At 36.1% G+C, this 27,440-nt stretch overlaps 1 protein-coding gene across 7 annotated transcripts in view; it reads left to right on the top strand.

Annotated features, from left to right (window-relative positions):
* The window catches only part of slc7a1b (solute carrier family 7 member 1b), a 37,385-nt gene extending 11,159 nt beyond the window's left edge, over positions 1-26,226 (top strand). Inside the window, exons 1-12 of one of the 7 annotated variants that reach the window (XM_073922907.1) lie at positions 1,588-1,779; positions 5,339-5,769; positions 9,173-9,328; positions 9,427-9,592; positions 11,525-11,658; positions 12,012-12,234; positions 15,249-15,385; positions 16,351-16,453; positions 17,526-17,734; positions 17,811-17,962; positions 18,049-18,157; positions 24,070-26,226. In XM_073922907.1, coding sequence (XP_073779008.1) covers positions 5,400-5,769; positions 9,173-9,328; positions 9,427-9,592; positions 11,525-11,658; positions 12,012-12,234; positions 15,249-15,385; positions 16,351-16,453; positions 17,526-17,734; positions 17,811-17,962; positions 18,049-18,157; positions 24,070-24,251 — 1,941 coding nt within the window. In that variant the 5' untranslated portion in view covers positions 1,588-1,779; positions 5,339-5,399 and the 3' untranslated portion in view covers positions 24,252-26,226. Of the gene's footprint in view, positions 1-1,587; positions 1,780-5,338; positions 5,770-9,172; positions 9,329-9,426; positions 9,593-11,524; positions 11,664-12,011; positions 12,235-13,619; positions 13,760-15,248; positions 15,386-16,350; positions 16,454-17,525; positions 17,735-17,810; positions 17,963-18,048; positions 18,158-24,069 lie in introns of those variants that run through there. The other 6 variants (XM_073922905.1, XM_021481372.3, XM_068213505.2 and 3 more) reach the window with 6 other exon arrangements.
* Positions 26,227-27,440: the final 1,214 nt, after the last annotated feature.

Raw genomic sequence — 27,440 nt, 5'->3', positions numbered from 1 at the left:
ATAAACATAAACTGTCATAGTTTATTAAAGACGCAAGCCCCTCACTACATGACAGCTGCACCTTTAGCAAACCTCCTAATACCTGCAGCTAATACCTTTTATTTAGAAGCATCAAAATGGCAGATCTGTTTGGCAAAATAATTGACTGTCACTGCATATCGAACCACTAAAATTATACATCTGAAGAAATCACTACTGTGCTAAGTGAGAGCGCTTCTCTTCTGTTAAACTAAACAGTGCATCATCGATGACACAAGCGTGCTCACGCTCGGATGCAATTTGAGTGCAAGCTGTTGGGGGAGAAGGGTAGGGGGGAAAGCATGCTTTGGCACGGTTTAAGGCAACTGTACCTAGTGAGAGTACGCCCCATGTTAATTTTAATTTGCCTTTTTTTTTAAATAAAAGTAACTCATATCGAAGTATATCCCAAACAATTTTCAAAAGCTATTGCAAATAGGATTTGCAATTACATTTTCAAAATGTGGATGAATAAATTGTGACATAATCCAAATGCAAATCCCGCATTACCGCTTGCATTTTTGATTTTGGAAATGTGCAGTGATTGACACTTTTCAAATGAAAAAGCAAAGTCAATTGGCAAAAGCATTTCTTATGTCTAGGCCCACACAGAATTTGTGCGCGCAGATTTTCCGCAGATTTCTGCAGATTTTTAGCCCTTTATTAATTCTGTTTATTTACTTGAGTAAATGTGTAAATCTGAATTTAGTCAATTCTTATTTAGTAATTTATTACTTTTTAATGAATATATTAAGGTTTTAGTTATGATACTCCGCTGGATACTCCCAAAATAATTCTGCAGAAATCTGCAGATTTTTTCCAAAATTCTCCATAGAAATAGCAAAAAACGTCCGCAGATTCCATCTGGCCCTGCTTATGTCTTACGAGCTATGAGCCTGACATATCTAAATAGCAATATTAATAGCTTCATTTGCTTGTTCCTTTTCTTTGCATCTTGCATGTAACCCACCATGTAACTCAAAAGGAATAGCAAATCCTTTTGCAATTGAATTTCCTATGTGTACACTGAAAATTGGCAATCAAATGACATGAGTGGAACTACTATATTGGGCGTTTGTATTCGGAAGTGACATCACACACAGTCGACAAAATATTTGCGAAAGCGGAACTGAAAATGGTAATGTGGGATTTGCAATTGCATTTGGATTGTCACAGTTTATGCGTCCACATATTGAAAATGCAATTGAGGATCCTATTTGCAATTTTTGAAAGTAATGTGTTACTTTACTGATTCCTTAGAAAAGAAATATTATGCAACTCGCGTAACTTGTAATACATTACCCCCAGCACAGACAGCGCAATTATTTTTTCATTACATGTCTTATTAAAATATCAAGATGTTAATATTTTATGGCTGAAAAGTTTTCTGTGTCATCTAGCTGCAAGCAGCAGAGGTGTTTAGTGACATTAGGCAGTGACAGGCTTAAAGCAGATTGAAGCATCACTGACCACCGCAGCTGCTAGTCTTCACGTGACCCTCGCTGTGTGCTATTTGTGGGTTTCAATGAGTTTGCTGCCACAAAAGCATCTGCCTCGTGCTACAGAAGCACATTGGGTTTGAACACCTTCTCTTGCTTGTATTTATTACGGGCTAAGTGAGAAAGGACATCTTCAGAGGTTTCGCTTTACAAATCCTGATTGAGTTTGAGACATAAAGGAGGCACTGAACTGAAGCCAGGACTTAGTGAAGAGACAACCAAAGGGCTTTTCAAGCTCTGATTTATTTATTTTTGTGACTTGGTAAGAATTTATTGGAAACTTCAAAACCCTTGTGAATTTCATGTCTGCTGTTTGTTTTGTCAGAGTTTCTCTTGAAACCCGTTATTGGTTTTGCTCACTGAATGATGCAGTGGCACTGATTTATTTGAGATGCTTCTGGGTTTTGGTCGCCTTCTGGGAGACTCAGAATCTGGGTATTTCAGATCTAATTATCTACTGATGGCTTTCTGCAATTAAACATTAGTGGAGTATTTTTAGCATTTGTGTTTTAGTTGTGATGTGTTACCAGTGGATGAGACTAATGCAGTGTATCTTGACTAGAGCATGTCCATCATAGTTTTTTCCTGTTTATATACAAATGTGGAAAAATAAGCAGTTGTGTTTGAGGCTAGGGCTCTGTAAAAATGAATTTTTGTTTTTCCTAATTCCATTTTATTTATATTTTCATTATTCCTGACTGCCTGTCAAATTTATCTTTTATTTCCTAAAAACTCATTGGTAAACAATTAATGTAATAACTATTTTAAGTCTTAATAATGCCTTCTTCAAATTATTACTATTACTTTTTATTGTTTTGAAGTACAGTACTGGTAAATGGTTCTACTTTTATCACAGTGTTGACCCTGGCTACACAATATATCTTTTCAGCATCGATGTCGCAATGTGCATATGTGCATTAGTCACAATGATCTGCAATGTCCAGTCTAAATTTTAGTTGACCAGGAGCTACAGAATCATTTTTACGATCATATCACTGAATTTACTTTATGATTTATGCAAAAAAAAAAAAAAAAAAAAAAAAACGGAGTTTTTATCTTGTTTCTAGTTCAAATATCTACTTACCCCACTAGCAGACAATTGCATTACAATAAGCATACTCTTAATTTTCACTGATTTTCTCTCACGGTGAAAACTTAAAGAGTATTTTCACTTGCTCTAAGATATATTTTTTGATATTTCGAATAGAACCAAAACAAAACAAAGTAAGCATTTTTTTTTTTTGCATTTTTGCATTGATTATTCAATTTATGTACCCGAATGCTGTTAGACTCCCAAAAAAAACATTAAATCGACCTATTCAAACCATCTGCTGAAACTGTTCATAGCGTAATAATTATCGCTGAAAAATAATATATCGCAATATCAGATTTTTCTAATGTTGAGCCCCTTGTGTTGTAAAATGATACTTTGCTTTTAATTGAGGTGGTGAAGATGCTTGAGTTTTAGTTTCATGATATGATGAAATGTAAAATACTAATGGAGTAAACAGTCACAGCAGCTTTGGAGTTGAAGCTCATGTCTTCGTATAGTAGAGACTTTCAATAATAGAGACTTCTATAAACTTGAAGATTGTGCTTAAGAAAGCAAAATGATTTATTCAGACGTAAAATTTTTTTTTTTATTTTAAATTTTTTTACAGTTCATTTATAGTTCACTGTAAACTGGTTTATTACTAACAGACTCTATTTATACTTCCCAACTTGATGAGGGGTACAGCAGTCTGCATATATATATATATATATATATATATATATATATATATATATATATATATATATATATATATATATATATATATATATATATATAACACATTCTGTGGATTTCTTTTAATTTAGTTTTAGTTCTGGTTTTTGTTAAGATGTAGCTGTGACTTTTAATTACTGTTTAGCAAACTTTCGCCCACTCTCTCATTATTTATTTATTTATTTATTATTATTTAGTTCTTTATTTTAACAATAATAAGAAAAGTCAAACTTGCGAATTAGCAGGCCTACAACTAGTGTGGATAATTGTAACCATATCGAAAATAGATAGATAATTCTATATGCATTATTGTGATTTAAATATACTGTTAATAGAGCTGGAGAAACAAGAAAAGGAAATGAGCACACATGTTCTTCTGTTTATTGACATATGGAGTATTAATGGCATGCCTCTTATTCTCTCTAAATTTGCTCAGTGACGTTAGCTCCACACTTGTGTTTATAAATGGGTCCTACTGTAAAAGTGAAGCAATACCCCAGCTTTACTCCAGCCTGCTTTTGGCTTCTATCTATTACAGTTCAGATGAGTAAGAGGAATCATGCTGGCAGTGCTGGTCGCACCAGGCTCAAATATCATCACTCTTGTGACTCTTTCGGCACGGCTTATGTCAGGGTCGTGCCTCTTGCGTCATTTAATAACTTTTTGCTTTAAAAATTTTTTTTTTTTAATTTACCTTATAGACGTGTTAAATTTGATGTTTTAAAGTGGCCTTTAATGCAATTTTGAATTGTTGCGTTTAGGGCTGCACAACATATCGCAAAAATATTTATCATGAGAAAACTAAGCCAAAAAGAAAATGAATGAATGGATAATCAGTAATGGAATCATTAATAAAGTTATTGCGATTTTGATAGTATATTCATCCAATCATTTGTTAATTTTTCTTTGGCTTAGTCTATTATTTGTCAGGGGTTGCCACAACGGAATGAAACACCAACTATTCTGGCATGTGTTTTAGTTTGTTTAACTTTTATCGTATTTATCAATGCTTTCAAGTTGTTTATTAAATTTTATGCAGATGCACTCCTCCCAAACTTAACCTAAAATCTTAAATTCTTTCTAAATAGAGATATTTAAGGTGTCTAGTGAAATTGTATTCATATCACTATATATATATATATATATATATATATATATATATATATATATATATATATATGTGTGTGTGTGTGTGCGTGTGTGTGTGTGTGTGTGTATGTATGTAAATGTAGATAGATAGACAGACAGACACACATACATATCAGGGCACGGAATTAACATTTTTGCTTGATAGCACTGGTGCTCCCTAACTTTTAAAAATGTGGTCCACCAGCCCAAATTTAGTCGCATCCACCAAGAATTATGTGCACCATTACTACAAGTTTTGTATTAACAGATTTATTGCATTTGAAATCATCCTAATGATTAAATGAAGGATTAATTAGAGTATCTCACGCTTAAAATGTGGCTCTTAAACACTGTTACCTGAAAGCTGCAACACACAGACTTTACAGTGAATGGTTTTAGGAGTCTTACCCACTCTTCGAAAAGTGTCATTAATCAGCTGTGTCATTGTTTCTGAAACTAAATCTTTCAGTGTGCTTTTTATTCTCTCATCTTCAGCGCTTTACATTTTCATGGTTGTAGCTTCCTATCACCTGAAGGCAGAAAGCATTGACTGAATGATTGACAACTGATATTAACTAATTCATAAGAGTTTAGTTCTAGTGCAGTACGCCAATCAAAAGAGGTTGAAGTGGGGCAAGTATTGCAGGATGTTTACTGTAGAAAGTTGATGTGACAATGTTTTAAACCATTCCAGAGTGCTGTGTAAAAATGCACCTTTGCCTAAAAACATGAATGTCTCCTAAATCTGCGCATCTGATGAATGTTTTGCAGTGAAAACTGGTCGCACGGCAATTTTATGCACTTGCACAAATGCTCTCAAATATATTTTAAGGTCATATAGATAACATTTTTAAACTGCTGATGAACAACATATAATGTGCAGCCCTAATAATATTAATTCTACTTTTTCCTTCACTTCTTCTAGGTCACTGGTCCTTCTGTCTCTATCTGTGTGGGTGAGTGTTTGAGTGTTCAGAAACGTCAGCATGGTTCTCACCATCATGAAAGAGCTTGGCAAGCAGCTGCTGCGCGTGAAGGTGGTAGACTGCAGCACAGAAGAGTCTCGGCTCTCTCGATGCCTCAACACATTTGACCTGGTGGCTCTGGGAGTGGGCAGCACACTGGGCGCTGGCGTCTATGTGCTGGCCGGAGCCGTGGCACGGGAAAATGCTGGACCAGCAATCGTTCTGTCCTTTCTGATTGCAGCGCTGGCCTCAGTTATGGCTGGACTGTGTTATGCTGAGTTTGGAGCTCGTGTGCCTAGGACAGGCTCTGCGTATCTGTACAGCTATGTGACAGTGGGGGAGCTGTGGGCCTTTATCACCGGCTGGAACCTCATCCTGTCTTATATTATAGGTGAGAAGAGGATTTCGGTGGTTTGACAGGTGTATTAACCTGCTGCACTCACTTTTTTGGATTTACACCTACCTAAATTTAAATAGTAACAGTTCTTGACTACAGTAAGCTACAAACATGAAAAGTTATGGGCAATCAATTTAAAATAATCCATGACAGAAGTTCACTTAAAAGTGAAAGTTCTTTCTGTCTTTAATTACTAACACTCCTGTCATTCCTACTACTTTCAGAACACAAATTTAGATATTTTACAATATGAAAATGCAATGAAATTATTAAAATTGTGAAATTAAAGCAATAGTGCAGAGATCTGGTCCCGCGACATGTCAGGGTGCACTCGTAGCCTTTAATGGCCCGTTTCCACTGACTGGTACAATACGGTTTGGGTCAGTACGGGTCACCTTTATCAGGCTTTCATTTCCACTACTAAGGGTACCCTTTTGGTGGGCTTGGTGTATTATAAGTTTCAGTCGCATCATTCACGCTCTAGGAAATGTCAACAATAAATAAAGCTGTACTCTCGCGTTTGTCAGTGTCTGGCAGAATCGGGTTTCAGAATCACTTCAATAATCAAGCTCACGTTTACCGCTCGCGCCTCAGACTGGCTCGTAAAAAACTTCGAGGCACAGGGGTAGATTCTGCTCTACTCCATGGTTTTGTGGCTGTTCATCAACACAATGACAAGGTTTGTTTGAGCCCGGATTGACCATGGCTCGTTATTATATGTATATTTAATTCCGCTGTAATCTCTCGCTGTGTATTTCAAACATGGCGGGTATTGATTATATTCTGACCAAAAGCATCCAGCTGCGCGTCTAGCTTTGCCTATTGGTACCCTTTCGAAAGAGTGCCGAAAAAGTGGTACGGTTCGGTTTGGTACGCCTTTTGACCGTAGAAACGGCCATAAAAGCACACCGAACCGAACCATACCGTACCACTCAGTGGAAACGGTCAATAAAATGTGCACGCAAGTCCCCTTTACTTATGCACTATACCTATTTCATTTATGACACTTTAAACTTGACTTCGCAGGCTGATCATCTTTAAACTCAAAAGGCATTTTTAAGTGTCCTAACTTGAGACTATTGCTGCATAATGGGATGTTTCTTATTACAATTGTAAGCAATGTCAAAATGAAAGCAAATATTAAAAAGGGCTTTGCGGTTTATCAATTATATAGCAACCCATTTCTGGGAAACATCCACACACACATTCGTACACACACTCATACACTACAGACAATACGGACTATAGCCATACTTTATTGTTTGCAGCGAGAAGAAAAAAAATTATGAAAACCTAGCTGAGTAACAATATAAGTCAGATGTTTAAAAAAACAGCGTAGGTTCTCTCCACCTTTTGTTTTTTATTCATATTTTCAATTCTTTACCAGAAAAACTAACATGTTGACTTTGTCTGGTTTAAGTGAAGACCTAATTGGAGTTATAATGTTTCTAGCAAAACACGTTTCTATACACGATGCGTTCTTACCTAAGTTACCAAATATGTTGCTCCATTTCTCGTCATTGTCTTCCATTTATCACTTTCTCTTTTGTATCTGGCCATTTTTGGAAAGGCCTCTGGCTGTGATACCTGGCTGACTAGCTGGGCGTTTACGTTTAGAAGACAGGAGTTGATAATACGTGGCATTTTTTTCCCCTCGCTGCTGTCGATCGCCACTGGCTTGCATGGTTTGGGACCCGCAGAGCTGCTCATCGATGGATTTGCTCTTCAACACACTTTAACACTTTTTAACTTTTTTTTTTTAAACAAACCCTACAAAAAGCCTAATCCACATTAATTGGTTCACCTTTCTCGGTCTGCTCGAATCCAAAATGTTCCCAGATGTAACATTTGGTTTTCCAACAAGATTTATGGTTGAACTTGAACTTGAATCGCGCCTAATGTTATATTCTAACAGAAATGTAATACTTGACAGCATAACGGTAATTTGTGTTTTAAAGTGCGTGACGTCAGGTACTACCGCAAGCCGGTGGCAATGGACAACTGTGGTGGCAACTGACCACCGCAGTGACGCAGTTGTCACGGTGATCGTCACACTCCTGTGTGTGCGTGCGTGCGTTTGTTTGTGTGTGTATGTGTGTGTACGTGTATGTATATGTATGTATGTATGTAAGACTTTGTCCAGAAGAAAAAATATTATCAGACATACTGTGAAAATTTCCTTGCTCTGTTAAAAATCATTTGGGACAAAATTCAGATAATTCTGACTTCAACTGTACATATTTATATATGTATAAGTGTGTGTGTGTGTGTGTGTGTGTGTGTGCGTGTGTGTGTGTGTGTGTGTGTGTATATATACACACACACACACACACACACACACACACACTTATACATATATAAATATGTACAGTTGAAGTCAGAATTATCTGAATTTTGTCCCAAATGATTTTTAACAGAGCAAGGAAATTTTCACAGTATGTCTGATAATATTTTTTCTTCTGGACAAAGTCTTATTTGTTTTACTTCGGCTAGAATAAAAACAGTTAATTTAAAAAAAAGAAAAAAACATTTTTTTACAAACCATCAGAACCAACAGAACAAACTATCGTTTTACAATAACTTGCTTAATTACCCTAACCTGCCTAGTTCACCTAATTAATCTAGTTAAGCCTTTAAATGTCACTTTAAGCTGTATAGAAGTGTCTTGAAAAATATCAAGTAAAATATTATTTACTGTCATCATGGCAAAGATAAAATAAATCAGTTATTAGAAATAAGTTTTTAAAACTATTATGCTTATCATGCTACTTTTAAACTATTATGCTTAGAAATGTGCTGAAAATTGGGGAAAAAAATAAACGGGCGCAAATAATTCAGGGGGGCTAATAATTATGACTTCAACTGTATATATATATATATGTGTGTGTGTGTGTGTGTGTGTGTGTGTGTGTGTGTGTGTGTGTAGCACTAATTACATTTAGCAGATGCTTTTGTTCAATGTGGCTTACAGTTGAGGGATTATACAATTAATATTGTTATGCAAAGTAACTGTTAGTGCTTCGAATTGAGTGCTTGACTAGGGAGGAGAAGAGTGTTTTTTTTTGTATAGAGACGACAGTTTCTACTGGTGGTTTGTCAAGCCTACTGACCTGTGTGAAGTAAAAAGTGTAATGCTTCTTTGTTTGTTTTTTAAGATATATTAAGTGATTGTAAAAAAAAAAAAAAAAGTGTCTGGTGCAAATGTTGGTTAAAGTGTACTAGAGATGAAAAAAAGTGTCTTCTACAGTTGGTATATCAAGCCCACTCACCTGTCTGAGGCACACACAGAATTGCATAATTTTTTTGAGGTTGTCGTTGTGTGGAGTTGAGTTGTGTGGTGAGGGCTGGGGGTGATTTATGGTAATTTATAACACATATTATTTATGTCCTCTCTCAGGAACATCCAGCGTTGCCCGAGCGTGGAGCGCCACCTTTGATGAGCTCATTGGGAAGCATATAGAGGAGTTCTGCCGGCGGCACATGAGCATAAACACACCAGGACTGGCCGAGTATCCAGACATGTTCGCTGTGATCATCATCCTCACGCTAACAGGCAAGCCAATCAGAGGCAGATTACACAGTCATTCCTCTGTGTGTTTATAGTGTTCTGGAGTGCATGAAGTAAGTGTGTATCTTGTGTGTGACGTGCAGGTCTGCTGGCATTTGGGGTGAAGGAGTCTGCTATGGTTAATAAGGTGTTTACCTGTGTAAACGTGCTGGTACTGATGTTTGTGGTGGTGTCAGGACTGATCAAAGGAACTCTCCAAAACTGGAACCTGAATCCAGAGGACATCCTCAACCACACCACTTCTGCAAAGTAATTACTCTCTTCATTTTCTTTTGATGCAGTTATGAAAACACAAAAACATCCCTATTTTGAATCGGATCATGGATTATTTTATTGATCAAAAGAAAAGAACAGGAAATTGTTGTAAAGTTTTTATATATAAATTAATTTTTACGTTTTTGTTATGATACTCCCAAAATCACTCAGCTTAAATCCACAGATTTTTTACAGAATTCTTTAATAAGGCTATACACACACTATATACAGTTGCCTTGAACCTGGCCAAAGAACGCTTGTCCACCCTCCCGTCTCCCCTGACGGCCTGCACTCACATTACATTCAGGCCTGGGCATGCTTACGTCATCGATGCTGCGCTGTTCAGTAAGCTCTCAATCAGCACAGTGGCGATTTCTTTAGTTATATCGTTTAAGTCGTTTGGGATGCAGTGACACACAGTCAAATGTTTCGCCGAACAGATCCGCCACTTTTGGCATTCATCAACAATCATAAAGTTCTCGTGCTGCAGGAATTAAGAGGTTTGCTGAAGGTGCGCAGCTGTGATGCAGTGAGGGGTTTTGGGTCTTTAATAAACTATATCAGTTTTCATTACACAGTAAGAATGATTAACTATTCCATATGAAACGGTCCCCTAAAAGTCTCGCTTTCAGTTTCGGGCTTAGGCACGTTTTGCACTCACACACAAGCGTACCGCGCCAAAGCCCAAGTGAACCGCGCTCAGGCCCACCTCTTCCAACCAGGCCAGGGCTGGCCAAGTGAACCTTGCCTGAGCCCGATTCAGCACACTCACACTTCTCAAACGATCCGGCAAACAAGCCTGGGCACGGTTCGGATAGCATAGTGTGAGTAAGCTTTAACTCTAGTTTACCAAACTTAAAAATAAAAAAATTTCAAAATAAACAAAAATGTTAGAAACCAGAATGAATGGCAACCATAATTATATAACTAAAATTATATAAACCTTTAAATAAATGTAAAATAAAAATGTGTGTGCAGCGGGGAAAAAAAGTATTAAACATGTCATGTTTTTTCTTGGGAATAATACTTTTATAGGAGCTTTTGACATGGAATTGAACCAGATTTTGATAAAAACCCAAACAATACAAACATAAATAGAAAACGAAAAAGAAAAAAAAAAAGAAAAATGAGGTAAGTGGAATAACAATTGAATGACACAAGGAGAAACTACTGAATTGTATTTAATACTCCATATAAAAGTCTTCATGATTCTGGTAGCTTAAAGACGCATATTTAAAATGTCCCATCTATCAAATCTGATCTTTATTTTGTATTCTCTATTGGATTTAAGTCAGGTCATTGGCTGGCCATTCTACAGCTTGATTTTCTTTCTCTGAAACCATTTGAGTTTCCTTGGCTGTGTTTTGGATCATTGTCTTGCTGAAATGTCTACCCTGTTTTCTTCTTCATACTGCTGCTAATGTATATGTTGGACTAAAGCAGCTAATATTAATTTACATTGAGGAAGGGCAGAGGGTTGCGGAGGGATTTTACTGCCTTTCTACACATCCCTGCCTTCATGTGTTCAATACTTTCCCCTGTGTTATTTATTTTATTATACATAACTTAATTTGTGAAGTAATTAAATGTGTTTTCTTTGCAAATATAGATTTCTTTAGTTGTTACCAACATCCAGGGAAAGTTTCGAGTCAATGGCACCTTTAGAAATATGTTTTCTAAGAAAAATGATGACGTGTTAAATACTTATTTTCCCCCATGTATATATTATTTTATTTGGTTATTTATAGATTTTTTTTTACGTTTGCAATTTATTTTATTTAGTTTAATTTACTTTTTGTATTGCTATAGTAATGCTAATTGATGATCTTAAACATAACATTAAAAAAGTTGTACGCTCATGAACATGGCCTTTCTTTTCTTTGTCTGAGGAAGATGCCACAGCTTAGTACTTGTTTGTGTTTTTAGTGTGTCTGTGCCACTGCCAACTGAAGAGAGTCTGGGTTTTGGTGGATTCATGCCGTTCGGCTTCTCTGGAGTTCTGTCCGGTGCCGCCACCTGTTTTTATGCTTTTGTCGGGTTTGACTGTATCGCCACAACAGGTGAGGTTTTTCATTTTGTTGACCACAAAAATACCTCTGAATTTCATCAGTTGAACCCAAAAGAAGATATTTTAAACAAAGCTGAAAACCTGCATTGACTTGCATAGTATTTCATTTTCCTACTATGAAAGTCAGTGGTTACAGGTTTTCAGTTTTTTTTTTCAAAATATGTTCTTTAACAGCATAAAGAAACTTTTAAAGGTTATAACCACTTGAGGGTGAGTAAATAGTGAATAATGTTTTGTTTCTTTTGTAGTTGAAAATATCCATTTGCTTAAATGTGCTGAAAAATCTAATTTTGTGGGTGAAATCAGATTTAAATTTCTTAATTTTGGTGTTTCTCTGTATGTTAGGTGAGGAGGTGAAGAATCCCCAGAGGGCTATACCCATTGGCATTGTAGCCTCTCTCCTCATCTGTTTCGTCGCTTATTTCGGTGTTTCGGCTGCACTGACGATGATGATGCCGTACTACATGCTGGACAAAAACAGTCCTCTGCCTGTGGCCTTCAAATATGTGGGCTGGGAAGGAGCGACGTACGCTGTAGCCGTTGGCTCTCTTTGTGCTTTGTCTACCAGGTATCTAACAGTATTTCTTTATATGTGTGTATTTTTGTTCATTTTAAAGCTGCAGTGCGACATTTCTGTGCAATGTGAAAGTTACAAGCATTTCTGCAGAATCCAATGGAAGAAATGCTGATAAACATGCACAAAGTCATGCTGTTGCTTATTGTATTGATGAAATGTGAAATGCTCATTATATTTTAAAGTGGTATTGAAGGTTTTTTTTTTTTTTGCTCTGTCGTATAACCCCTTTAATCAGATAGTTCACCCAAAATGCCATTATACCTTTACTTACCTCAGTCAAAACAAGAAAGAAAGAATTGATTAATTGATTGATTTCAATTTTTTTTTGTCTACAGCACTATATTTTTAATATTTATATTAATTTTTGTTTCTTGGTGTTTCCTAAAATAAAAAGTCGATGGCTGCTGACAACAGTAAAATAAAATACATATACAGGTAAAACAAAATGATTACTTGTGGCTCCTGGTGAAACATTCAAGTGAAACTATTAGCCTGTGCAATTCATTTTGTATTATGTGTGGGTGAGTAAATTTAACAGCAAATTTTCATTTTTGGGTGAACTATCCTTTTAGTACCTGAATTTCAAGTTGTAAACCTGCAGAATTTAATAATTAAATGACTGCTTAAGTTGAACTTACTGTTTTTTCTAATGTAATTTGTTTAAATTTAAAATGATTTACATAGTTTTTTATTGGTCATGACACTCCTACCGCAAAGTCCCACATAGAAAAACTTTTATGCATGCATGCATCAGATGTTGTTTTGGGTGACCAGTTTTTTCAGGGCACAACCATATTATGTTGTGTGTCTGCGTGTGTGTGTGTGTGTGTGTGTGTGTGTGTGTGTGTTTGTGTGTACATATATACAACATGTATATATTCTTTTAATCCCAACTTATTTTTAAAATGTAATTTATTATTGTAATTTAAAAAATATATTTCAGCGTCATTACTCCCATTTTTTTATCACATGATCCTCTAGAAATCATTTTGAAATGCTAATCTGCTGCTTAAGAAATGCTTATTGTTATCAGTGTTTTTTTATTTCTTTTAAAATTGCTTATTTACACTTTACAAAACAAAGTTTAAAAGAAATGCATTTAATCTAAATATACTTCTGGTAAACTTTTGATCAGTGCTAGCTTAATATAAATTTAAATGAATTACTTTACTATTACTATTACTATTACTTTACTAGACTTTAAACAGCAAAGTATACATGTGGGCTTAAAAAGAAAATGTGGTTTGATGTTTCATGACCTTTAAACACTGTTTTTTCCCCTACTAAAGCTAATTGGCTTCAGTACATATTATAATGCACATCTAACAGCATTGCATGGCTTGGATCTTTCTTTTTGTTTTTCTCCCCTCAACTAGTCTGTTGGGCTCCATGTTCCCAATGCCACGTGTAATATGGGCCATGGCTGAAGATGGGCTGCTCTTCAAGTTCTTGGCCAACATAAGTGAAAAATCCAAAACGCCCATAATGGCCACTGTAACTTCCGGCATAGTGGCAGGTGAGGCTCATAAAGACTAACACACTCACTTCTTTAGACATGTGGCGTCAACCTCTCAAACTGCACCATGACTTAAAACCAATCCACTAAACTCCAACAAACTAAACCAAACTTTGTGCTTTATACAAGCCTTTCCATTCAGAGAATTGCAGCTAAAGTATACAAAGCAATATAGACTTCCATTTTATGGTTTTAAATTAGCAAATACCTTTTCCACCTACACCCCATGATGCTTTGGGTGAATAATATGAATAACTTTCATTTTAAGGTGCTATATAATAAAAATCCAGACATACCCAGGCATAGCTGAATGATGATGATGGTGATGACACACTGTGAGCCTCAAACACTACAGTTTCCTTTTTTTCATGTAATTTCTGTGGGCAATATCCAGGTGAAAAACAGGCCAAATGGAGCAAAACAGCGACTCTGACATAGCTGCGTTTGATTGGCCACAACGTTTACTGTGTATGTGGGTCTCTTATTTTAAATAAAAGGGAATAAGCTGAAGTTATGAGCTTTCTTACAAACTGGCAGCATCTCATCCGTTTGCAGCTCGCCAGAATGCAAAATGCAGGATATACGAATTAGATTTATTCTGCACTACCGCAAGGGCAATATAGTCTGGTTAACTGCTTATCTTTTGTTAGTTTAAAGTGTATATTGAGGAATTTGCCCGGTATTTTTTATAATAAAGCCACAAACACATGTGAATTGCTGAATGTAAAGTGTTTAATGCATCATGTCATACCATCTAGCTCTTAGGGTCATTTTTCTTGAGTGAAAGGATGGCAATAAACTTAAACATAAAATAAAGTAAAAATATTCAATTCAATTAAATTAACTTTTATTTTTATAGCGCTTTTACTATGTAGATTGTGTCAAAGCAGCTTCACATAAAAGATCATAGTAAATTGAAACAGTGTAGTTCAGTATTTATTGTTTAAGTTCAGTTCAGGTCAGTTCAGTGTGGTCTATTAGTCACTATTGAGGGCCTAAACACTGAACAGCAAATCCATCGATGCGCAGCTCTACCGATACCAAACCATGCAAGATAGTGGCGACAGCGGAGAGGGAAAAAACTTCACCAATTGGCAAGAGTGAAGAAAAAAAAACTTGAAAGAAATCAGACTTGGGCACGATCATTGTGATCTCTCCGCTGGCCAAACATCTTGTGCAGAGCTGCATAGCAGTATTTTCATGACAGATAAAAGTAAAACCAAACTCAAGTGTACCTCACACTCATGGATATTGTTTGTTTGTAGTGTAAACGTATTATTTAAAGTTATTTCAGTACTTTTGAATGAAAGTTAGTAGCAGTAGTAAAGTGTAGGAAAAAGGTGGATCAATTCTAAGTTACATTTCCGTCCATGGAGCTGAATTGTAGTCTGCTTGTGGCAAGACTTGATCTGCGATTGTCTGAAGCGGGCTCTGCATTTGCATTCAGATGTAGATCATGTCTCCACTGCTCCTTCTTCTGATTGTATAGTCTTCTGGGCTCCATGTTCCCTCTGCCACGCATTATCTTTGCCATGGCAAATGACGGTCTGATCTTCAGCTTCTTGTCTCGTGTCAGTGAGAGGAAAACGCCCATCGTCGCCACCACTGGGGCCGGGCTGCTGTCCGGTAAGAGTAGAGGATACCAGTATTAACCCTGAGAGCTATTCATTCATTCATTTTGTTTTTGGCTTATTGATCTGGGGTCGCCATAGCGGAATGAACTGGCAACTTATCCAGCATATATTTTACACAGTGGATGCCCTTGCTGCCCTTCCAGCTGTAACCCATCCCCAGAAAGCTATTAACTGGATAAATGTAATAGTTTCTGTAATAAAATAGAGTAAAAAACAAACCCTGGTGGAGGAAAATACTTAAATGCAACTTGTGTAGAAGTATCTTTAAAAGTTGTACTTTAGTATCTATTTTATATTGATTTTGAGAATCCTCCATGTAATCTCATTGTGGTCTATTATTGATATTTAAAGTGAATTGTCTACTCATTCATTCATACATTTTTCTTTTCGGCTTAGTCCCTTTAGTAATGTGGGGTCGCCACAGCAGACTTAACCAGCACGTTTTTACGCAGCGGATTCCCTTCCAGTTGCAACCCATCTCTGGCAAACATCGACACACACACTCATACACTACGGACAATTTAGCCTACCCAATTCACCTGTACCGCATGTCTTTGGACTGTGGGGTAAACCAGAGCACCCGTAGGAAATCGACGCGAACGCAGGGAGAACATGCAAACTCCACACAGAAACACCAACTGACCCAACTGACCCAGTGGCTCGAACCAGCGGCCTTCTTGCTGTGAGGCGACGACAGCACTACCTACTGTGCCACTGCGTCGCCCTGAATTGTCTACTGTTGACATGCAAAATCACTTTTTTTTTTTGTCAACACGGGAGCTGGTCAAAATATAAAATTGAACACGTTGGTTTGCAACTTTTGAGAATTGATATTGGACAAGCCATGAATAAATAAAGAAACAAACAAAAGATTTTGCCTAGTCCTATACGCTAGCTACCACAAGTAATGAATGTGCTCAGTCATCGTAGTGAATAACTCTCCTCTTCCTCTGACAGCCATCATGGCTTTCCTGTTTGATCTGAAGGATCTGGTTGATCTGATGTCGATTGGCACTCTGCTGGCTTACACTCTGGTTGCAGCCTGTGTCTTAGTCCTGAGGTAAGTCTTCACCTTTTCCCTGTAAACATTTCAAGAGGGGTTTGATGTGCCTGCATTCAGCGATTGAAAGTATTTTTAGTTTCTCCCTTTATAATTTTTACCAGACTGAAGTAATGTTACAGCACAATAAAGTATATAAAAAACATTTTATGTTTGCTAGTATTACTTTTTCAATTGTTGGTATTAAATTGAATGTCTTATATTTTCTGTTTTGTGTTTATTTAACATTTATGATATTTCACTTTTGTCTAAATAAATGTATTCTTTAGTTTGTATGTGGTTTTAGTTATCTTAGTTTGAAATAAACCACAAAACCAGCCTTATGTTGAGCAGCTATATTTTTGTGGCAATAGCCAGAATCCATTGAATGGATCAAAATTATTAATTTTGATGGCAAAAATCATTAGAATATTAAGTATTAAATATAAATATATATATTTATTATACATTTTTTTAGGCCTGTGGCTATGTAAGGCTTTGAAAAGCATTTAGGAATATAAAATTGGACTGTTTGTACCTTTGACAAATTAACAACAATTAATTGTATTGATTTTTTTATGAGAAGAAGACTATACAGTTATTTCAATAGTTTTTAGTTTGATTATTTAATTACTGTCCACCTGAATACACTTTGACTCCTAGGAAAACAGTAAATTGCTTTCTTGAAGAAAAAGATGCAAATTAAAACAATTATTTGTTTATTTATGCTTGTAGATTTTATTATATTTTATGCACTCCCCACAGAATCATCCCAATCAAAATAAAATTATCAATTATTTTTAAATAGTTATTTAACTCATCTAAGTGAAATTGCATTCATATCGCAATATATATTGCAGAATAAAAAATATGGCAATGTTTTTTTTCCAATATTGTGCAGCCATTTTCATTCATTCTTTTCCTTTCAGCTTTACGGCTTCATTAATCTTACCACAGTGTAATGAACCATTAACTTTTCCAGCATATGTTTTTACGCAGTGGATGCCTGTCCATGTATTATTTTAGTGCCTTTAATTTTAGTCACAGATAATCCTGATGTGCAAGTTAAGCTGTAGACTCTTCTACTTCTCAGGTACCAGCCAGAGCAGCCCAGTGTGAATGTACAGTATCAGAGAGCCAGTTGTCAGGAGGAAACAGAGGCCGAGTCCATCAATGAGAGCAGTGCTGGCTTCCTGCCTGGATCTTCTGATCTCTTTAGCCTTCGCAACCTGCTGTCCCCCCAAAACGAGGAACCTTCTCGCCTCTCTGGCCTCACGGTCAACATCTGCACCAGCATATTAGGTCAGACACACACCACAAGTCAACGTGTTAATTAATAAGATGAAGTTTGAGTCTCATTTCCTTCTTCTTTTTGCAGGCGTTTTGGTGTGTGTGTTCTGTGTGGTTGCAGTTCAGGGAGGATTTCAAACTTGGACTCTTGCAGTTCTTATCTCTCTGGCTTTAGTTTGCTTGATCATCACCTTGTTAATATGGCGGCAGCCTGAGAGCAAGACAAAACTTTCTTTTAAGGTAAATAATGAATATGCTTGCATGCATAGAGTTTCATACTGTCCTCTTGCAGTGGTTTGTAATGTCAGGTTGTTGGGTTTTCCCAGGTTCCTCTGCTGCCGTTTCTCCCCGTTCTCAGCATGTTCATTAATGTGTACCTGATGATGCAGCTGGACAAAGGCACCTGGATGCGTTTTGCTATTTGGATGGTAATAGGTAAGCTATTTAGAATTAATTATACTTTTGAACTTAAAGGGCAGAAAATAAAAATTGATACAAGTTCATGCTTTAGCAACTTATTAAATCTATTACAGTGTTTCTCAAAAATGTGATGCTTGAACACAATATAGGCTAAAAATACTAGGTATGCACTGAAATTAAAATTATTGGCTAAAACCGAAAATAAACTCAGTTATTAGTACCATTGCACCTATGGCTATGACTGTACTAACTTTACTACATCAAAGCATTGCAATTGCATAAATTAATATTAAAGTTTTTTTTTTTAATTGCAAATTATTCAAATATTTCTTTAGCACATTGCAACAATGGGTTATCACTTCAAGGGATGGGGACTTCAGACATTAATACGTAGCAATTAATCAACTCAATAAATACATGTAATATCCACTATTGATATAAAAACTGATAAGATGATATTCACAGATTTGTATATAGTCAATCAAATGAACTTAAACAATTTTTAAAAAATCAACAAAATTTTGAGCTTAAACTACAAAATCAAATTTAAAACAATTTTAGGATCAGGTTTGCTTAAGTTGCAAACTAGTTTAATCATGTATAAACATCATTATAACTATGTTGCATATATATTATTGTAGCTATAGGCCTACATTATGCTGCCAATCAAAAACATAATTACATGATTTCACAGACAACTGTCCTCTGTGTGCACCTTAAATGCCAATGCTCAGAGAGCGTGAGGAGGAAAGAGTTCTTTATGATCTATATGATTTGCAAAATAAAGTTGCATATTAAGGAAATGGAATGGGTGGAAGTTGCCTTGAGCACTAGTGCAGATGAAAAGTAAAAATAAAAAGTGCATTTATGTATACAGATAGACAGAGATAGATTGACCTGTGCAGCAGCTGCTGATCGGCTGCAGACTGCTTCTGCTCTCCTTTTGTGCTGCGCACTCACTGCTTCAGCTCTGCTTCTGTGTGCATGTGAAAGACCCCAGGGTTCTCTGCATCCATCGCATCCGGATCATTTCACGTGCCCGTTGCTTTATTTCCACATTCCATTAAGGAACTTGATAACAAAGAGAGAGTCCCTTGGAGAAACTCAAGAGCAGTCCAAATGATGAAAAGACAACGCAGAAAAGCTGAGCGAATGTGGAGAAAGACGAAACTTGTTGTCCATTATAATATCTATAAAGACAGTCTTTATGCTTTTAATGTGTAACTAAAAACTGCTAGACAGACTTTCTTTTCAAACCTTATAAACAACAATGTAAATAATGCTCGTACACTCTTTGCAACAGTAGAGATCTTAACTGATAAGATCAATAATATCAGAAAGGCAATCAGCTCATCCAATCAGCCAAGTTGTGTCGATGTCAAACAAGCTCAACCACAACTTAAGAAATCAGACATTATGTCTGATTTCATGGCAATTAACGGTAAAATCTTAGAAGAGATCATGCAAATTATGAAAACATCAACCTGCAGTCTTGACACGCTCCCCACATCATTCTTCAAAACGGTGTTTACCTGTTTAGAAATGGATCTTCTAAAAGTGGTAAATGCTTCACTTTTATCAGGGATTTTTCCAAACTCACTTAAAACTGCAGTTGTTAAACCCCTCTTGAAGAAGAGCAACCTGGATAACACCCTATTGAGCAATTACAGGCCAATCTCAAATCTCCCTTTCATTGGCAAAATCATTGAAAAAGTTGTTTTTAACCAGGTTAACAAGTTTTTAAACTTAAAGAGGTGTTTAGACAATTTTCATTCTTGGTTCAGAGCACATCACAGTGCAGAGAACGCCCTTTTAAAGATAATCAATGATATCCGCCTAATTAGATTCAGGTAAAATAACAGTGCTGGTACTGCTCAATCTCAGTGCCGCATTTGACACTGTCGATCACAGCATACTTCTGGATAGGCTGGAAAACTGGGTTGGGCTGTCTGGGACAGTCCTCAAATGGTTCAGATCTTACCTTGAAGGGAGAGGTTACTATGTCAGTATAGGTGACCATAGGTCAAGGTGGACACCCATGACACGTGGAGTCCCACAAGGCTCGATCCTGGCACCTCTCCTGTTCAACCTTTACATGCTCCCCCTGAGCCAAATAATGAGAAATAACCAAATCTCCTACCACAGCTATGCTGATGACACTCAGATCTACCTAGCCTTACTGCCTAATGACTACAGTCCCATTGACACCCTCTGCCAATGCATTGATGAAATTAACAATTGGATGTGCCTAAATTTTCTTCAGTTAAACAAAGAGAAAACTGAAGTCATTGCGTTTGGGAACAGAGATGAGGTTCTCAAGGTGAATGCGTACCTTGGCTTTAAGGGTCAAACAACAAAAAATAAGGTCAAGAATCTTGGTGTGACTCTGGAGTCAGATCTGAGTTTCAACAGTTATGTCAAAGCAGTCAGTAAATCAGCATACTATCATCTCAAAAATATTGCAAGAATCAGATACTTTGTTTCCAGTGAAGACTTAGAGAAACTTGTTCATGCTATCAGCAGCAGGGTGGATTACTGTAATGGTCTCCTCACTGGCCTTCCCAAAAAAGACAGTCAGACAGTTGCAGCTCATCCAGAATGCTGCGGCCAGGATTCTGACCAGAAGCAGGAAATCAGAGCACATCACACCTGTCCTCAGGTCTCTACACTGGCTCCCAGTTACATTCAGAATAGATTTTAAAGTCTATAAATCACCAAAAGGCCTAGGACCTCAATACATTACAGATATGCTCACTGAATACAAACCCAACAGATCACTCAGATCTTTAGGATCATATAAACTAGAAATTCCAAGAGTTCAGTCAAAGCAGGGTGAATCTGCCTTCAGCCACTACGCCCCTCGCTGCTGGAATCAGCTTCCAGAAATGATCAGATGTGCACCAACATTAGGCATGTTCAAATCAAGACTGAAAACACATCTGTTTAGCTGTGTCTTTACTGTATGAGCACTGTGCTACGTCCGACAGATTGCACTATTATGTTTTTAGTTTTTTTTTTCATTCTTTTATAACCTATTTTAACACATTTTAAATTGTTTTATCTGTTTTTAATAATTTTTATTGTCTGCATTTTATGTCCTAAACTTGTCTTTTTTATTCCTGTTTATGTAAAGCACTTTGAATTGCCACTGTGTATGAAATGTGCTATATAAATAAACTTGCCTTGCCTTATCACAGAAGAAGAGGATTTGAGATGCAGGGAATCCAAACAGAACAAATAGACATAACGCACACTTGTGCAGTTTGCGTTTTTCAGTGATAATAGTCTTTCAGTTGATAATTTTTGGTGACCAAATATTCAGTGCATCCCTAAAAAAATATTTTTTTCTGTTATGCCAGAAATTATTAGGATATTAAGAGAGCATGTTTCATTATGGTATTTTGTAAATTACCTACTCTAAATATATAAAAACCTAATTTTCAATTAACGATAGGCATAGCTAAAAGCTTAATTTGCACATTTTGGCACTTGTGTTTGGTGTGTGTTGGGTTTTTAGTAGCCGCTCTCAGCCAGCAATCTGTTCACAGCTCATCAGAACGCAAAATAATGGATATACAGATTGTAAATTTAACACAACAATTAAACATCAAATGAAGGTCTCTGTTGCACCTTTAAGTGCATGTTTCCACTTGGTATGCTGGCTCAATTTAAAATGAGCATTGATGTAATTGCTATGATTCTGTGGTTTATCTGAATAAGCAACACTAGCTATGTTTCCATCCATCTAATTGTATGCACATTTTTGATATGCACATAAAAAAATGATTGATGGAAAGCCAAGATGTCCAAAAGTCATGTGATTTTGTTTAAAGGGCAATGAAACCCCCTCGTTTCAGCAGGGTTTTTTCACACCTCTACTTCGGAAAAAGCCATTAAAGTGGGCGTGTCCAGCTCTGTTTAGGGGGAGTGTCGGAGGAGCAAAGCGGGATGGTGTGGGAGTGTTGATTTGACCCCACGCTGAGTTTCAGAGTCAAAAAACACACACGCACACAGGGGAGAAAGTGACTGTGTTTACATGGACATCTGTAATCGAATTATTTGCCAAATTATTAAATGGTTGACTCGAACTGCAGTTTGGCTCTTTCATTCAGGGAATTCATTCGTGCTCCTCGTGACAACGAGATATTTGATTTGAGGAACTGCGCTAAGCGTGTATTTTTCAAAACAATTAACTCTGCATTTCTCTGTAACTTAGATGCACTCGGCTGGTAAGCCGCGTGTGTAATTCCGATCACAAAATGCTGTGAAAATCCTACATGACCGTAATAGTTTTGTTGGGGTGCTATGTTTACACGATACGAACGAACTGAATAAACAAAGACCACTGGTCGCTCACTTACCAAATCTTTAGAGACAGGACAATCCACAGCAACTAGAACCGCATCTTTATTAAGAGGAGACGAGCAGCGAATCCGGATCTCCAGATCTGGATCGAGAGAAAAGCTCTCGGGTAAACAATGTTCCTAGACATGTAAGTTATCTGTGTTGCGCGTTGCGTTGCGTACACTGTAATCCCTGGAGTCCAGCTGGGCTCTCACAGAGAGAAAATGAAAACAAAACTTGACTTTAGCAAATTATGAAAGCAGCACTGCACGCTTGTTTTGCCAACACAATGTGGCATCTACACTGTAACATTAATGAAGTTGCACAATAGAGCGCGCTGATTGGTTTGAACCAAGCCTTACTCATGCTTTAATGCAGCACACTCGGAAATGTAATACGGTACACCCAGGTACAGGCGTCCAGTCAACATGCTGGAACACACGCTAAGATCTCATGGCCGTGACGCAGCTTCAAAAATTTGTTTCAAACCGGAGGTACGAATTTGCTCGAAGTAACGCAAAAACTACCAATTTTTAATTTTTAATGAAATATGTGTGTCCTAATAGTGTTTTTAACAGTGTGGGACACATTTACGAAAATGTGTTTTGTGTTTTGTGACCCTTTAAGAGATCATATGATAATAAAAGTCTGTGTGAATAGACAATCAAGCAGACTGACCACATTGTAAAACATCTAAAATGTTGTTTCAGTCATTTCATTATTACTACACTAACCATTTCATTTTTAGTGTTATTATATTATTAATTACCTCCAGAATAGTCAAGAGCATTAGTGCTCCACATCTCACACATTCAAATGCCACTGTGCGTTTTTGTGTTTCTGCATTGTCTTTTGAGGCGCAAGTAATTTATTTAAATAAAGAAAAGATTCTTGCAGCTTCTCCTGCCACAGCAAATTCCGTTTTACTTTTGATATTTAGCGCCAGTTAATCAGGAAGTGACTATTTTGTTCTTTTTGGCTCAGTGGTAAGAAACACTGCTATATTCGCACATCTTTAATGTAAAATTAATTATAAATATAAATCGTAAATTTAATTCACATCTTTGGATGGAAACATAGCTACTGACAGCTAAACTTTGATGTGCTCTAAATAAAGGGACCAAGACTGCTTAAACAAGTCTCAGCTAGCTTTTTTTTGGTTTTTTTAACTGTACTGCAAAGGCAAAATAGACCAAACTAGTATTTATTTTTATTTTTTTTCAATAGCATTATGGCATAAATGCATACCATATCGTCAGTATGGTGAAAGAAGTCAGTTTTGGTCAGGCAATTTGTGACCACTTCATACATTTTTGTTGGGCGATGTATTTATTTTTATTTGTTTTATTTTTTTATTAAACGAATTTTATTTGATATCTGTATCTTAATTTCAATGCATTTTTGTTGGTCAGTTATTTAAATTATGAAATTAAACAAGAAGATATGAGTGTATATCCTAAAATAGAAGTAGACAACAGCCTTAAACGACTAATAACATGAAAGTCAATAAACTATGCAACTATTAATCTGACAACAAGTCCAAGGTAATTTTCTGTGTTTTAACGTGTTTTGTTTCTGTTTAGGATTTATTATTTATTTTGGCTACGGGATCTGGCACAGCACAGAAGCAGCATTAGCACGGAGCGAGACCGAAGACATCAACGCCTTCAAACCCACAACAACAGATGAAGCAGCCACACCTGAGAAAGAGGCGTTTTTGGGCAACTGTATTAATGACCGAGCAGAGGAGAACAGTGACCCTTGAGAAAACACTGTTCCAGAATGTGCTCCATGTACCAGTGTACGACAAACACAAAGCTGCTACTGACATTCATGATGCTTCTATCAGATTGTATGTGTTACTGTAGATCCAAAGATTCTTTTAAGGCAGCATTACAACATGTGACGATTTTAAAATTTGCCTTTTATTCAGGTAAACCATGAAGGACAGCATTACAAATGTGTACATATGAATGTACATTGCACTATTAGAGCAACAAGTTCTTCCTTTTTGTCTACTGGGTTATTTTAATATATTTTATTTTTGTAGCATGTTCTCATCGTGCTTTTTTTTTAAAGGGGTCCTGAGCAAAACCCATGTAACATTGTTAACCATTATTCTTCAGCGTGCATTTTGTATATGAATGCAAAATTCTAATACAATTTGTTACTATTTTGTTTCTTTCTAGCTTGTTTTAAAACAGTAATAATTACTCGGCTAATTTCAAATGCATTCATCTTTATAATGTTCACCTTTATTTATCTGACCTAAACCCCAAAGTATGCTTCACTGGTAATTCGTCCTCTGAGATACTGAACTGTTTGCACAACATTAACCCTTTTTACATAATATAGATAACTCATAGATGTGCTACTTTTCCCTCAAGCTGTCAAGTAACATTCTACTGAACTGAGCAACACGCCCTGGTTGATTCATGATTATGAGTAAAAATCATTATTAAAAACCATAAATATAAATGTATTATGTTGCATCTAAAATGAAGTGTGCATACATAGCAAGAAGTATACTTTGGGACTAGTATGCTAATTTCTTGGCATGAGAATTTTTCTTGCTGCTTTTCACAGCTTTGCAGGGAAGCCAGAGAGATTTTTTTAAATATTCAGTCAGTGCCTTTTTCCTAACTTAATGGAGTGAAAGAGACTATCTCCTCACACTGGTGACATGTATGGTGCCATACATTTATCAGTCTGCTAAATGTCATACTTCTTTAACCCTTGTGTGCTGTTGGAGATGATTTTGCCAAAACTTTCTATGCGTTTCAGCAAATGGAATAATTTTTTATCACAAATTATATTTTGATACATATTTTGGAAAAAATAACACTCACATTTACTACCCTTTTGTTATGTTAGTGGCTGTTTTGCCCCATTGACTTTCATTATAATTATATTTTTGATTGCAAAGCCATGACACCATATTACTAGTATTTATTCTTGATTGTTGGTGGTTTTTCTTGTTGGGAAGTAGTCAAATTTGTAATTTTTTTTTCTGTTGATTATCAGTGGCAGTGCAAAAAGCTTAATGTGTGGCTTTTATGTGATGCATATTGTGTGCTTAGGAGTGTGAGAGAAACCATTGTGCAAATATTTTGATGTGTCTTAGAAAATAAGAATCCTCAGCTCTTTGTAACATAAGTAAGTGTATTTATGCACGCACATTATAATCTGCTGTTATACTCCATAAAACTCCATATAAACGCCAGGAACTTATTTGCACAGGCCTATCAAAAGGGTTAATGGTGAGAACTAATGATGACCAACAATAGAAATTACACATTTTTTTCTCTTCCCAACAAGAGAAAGCACCAACAATCAAGAATGCATGATTATATGCTGTCATGGCTTTCAAAATCAAAAAATGTCATTTTAATGGAAGTCAAGGGGGCAAAAACCACCACATAACGAAAGGAAAGTAAAAATATAAACAATACACAAGGGTTAAAAGTATTTGTAATGAGGGGAGAAATACTATTGAGATTTAAGGCTTGGATATAGAAAAAGAGGCTTTCATGAGGAATGCATAGCCTGTTTGTTTCATTTTCTTTTTTTATTCAGCTGTTGTGTGCTTGTTAATTCCCTGTTTGCAGTTTTACACTTTCATCTGGTGTTGGGCTTTTTATCTTTTTTTTTTTTTGTACAGTATTTTTTGATGTGTGTATTGTACTTCATTGTCTATTCATTTGTCTTGTTAGTTTATTCAAAACCAAAAACAAGCCAAAGATTGTGATTTGTGTTTTTATTATGAATTGCTACATTATCTTGTTGACATTTAGCATTAAAAAACAAAACAGATCTACTTAGAAAACTGATTTTCCAAAAAACATGTTCAGCAGTTTAAGTCATTGTCAAAAATTTGGCTGTTCATGTTGTTAAAAAGGAGCTGTAAATGTACTGTAAATATTAGCTGTTTTTCCTGCAATAAATTATTTTTTGTTTGTAAAAAAAAAAAAAAAAATTAAATTGTTTTTTCATTTTAGTAATGAACAAAAACTTCCCAGTGATAGATTGCTGCTGGAAGGGCATCTGCTGTGTAAAACATGCTGGAAGTTGGCGGTTTATTCCGCTGTGGCGACCCCAGATTAATAAAGGGACTAAGCCGAAAAGGAAATTAATGAATGAACAAAAACGATCAGTTTGTATTAATGCCTGGTGTTGAAAGTGTTTTCTGCACTCCCAAGTTATATCATGTTTTAAATTATTTATTAATAATATATTATGATATTCTAAGATGCCCAAGGTTGAAATAAATGTTTTCAGCATTAAATGCAATTTTTAGGCGTGAATTACATTTTACTTATTAAATAATTGTGCGCGGCAATTGATGCGGTGTTTTGAACATGAAAGTAATTTTTCAACAACATTTTAAATACATCAGTCAAATTGCTGGCGTTTGTCTGTTCACTGTGTATTGGTATTAAATGACTCCGCCCATGAAAGCGACACGGACTTGTTAGGAACTAAATTAAGACGCAGGTGAGTTTAATTTATTCACCTAAGCTCTTGGAATTACGCCTGGTGAGTTCTGACAGTCGACATAAAGGACTTGGTGAGTTGTTTTCTCTCGAAAACATGGATTGTTTTATTAAACGTGGTCAATACATAAACAGTTTTTTCTTTAAACTCTCTGTATTTTGATCGAGGTGACACTCAAAATAAGTTCATTTGTACGGAAAAGATATATCACAAGATAACTGAATGCAGACGTATGCAAAAAAAAGATGTCTGTTTAATAAAAAGCAGCACTAAACTTTCGACATTTTATGTCAGCTAGCATGACGCTAATGTGCAGTCCTTGCCCATGGTTTGGCCTAATTTATTAAAAAAAAAAACATACATTTACAAATTGATAAACGCGACTTTTTCGTTACCTTTAAGTGAGAGACTACTTCAATAAAAACATAAGAGATTTAGAAGACTTAAAAACAACAGTAGT

The sequence above is a fragment of the Danio rerio genome, chromosome 15, assembly GCF_049306965.1.
Source record: "Danio rerio strain Tuebingen ecotype United States chromosome 15, GRCz12tu, whole genome shotgun sequence".
Classification (NCBI taxonomy): domain Eukaryota; kingdom Metazoa; phylum Chordata; class Actinopteri; order Cypriniformes; family Danionidae; genus Danio; species Danio rerio.
The sequence above is the reverse complement of the archived record's forward strand: the minus strand, read 5'-3'. Positions and strand labels throughout refer to the sequence as shown.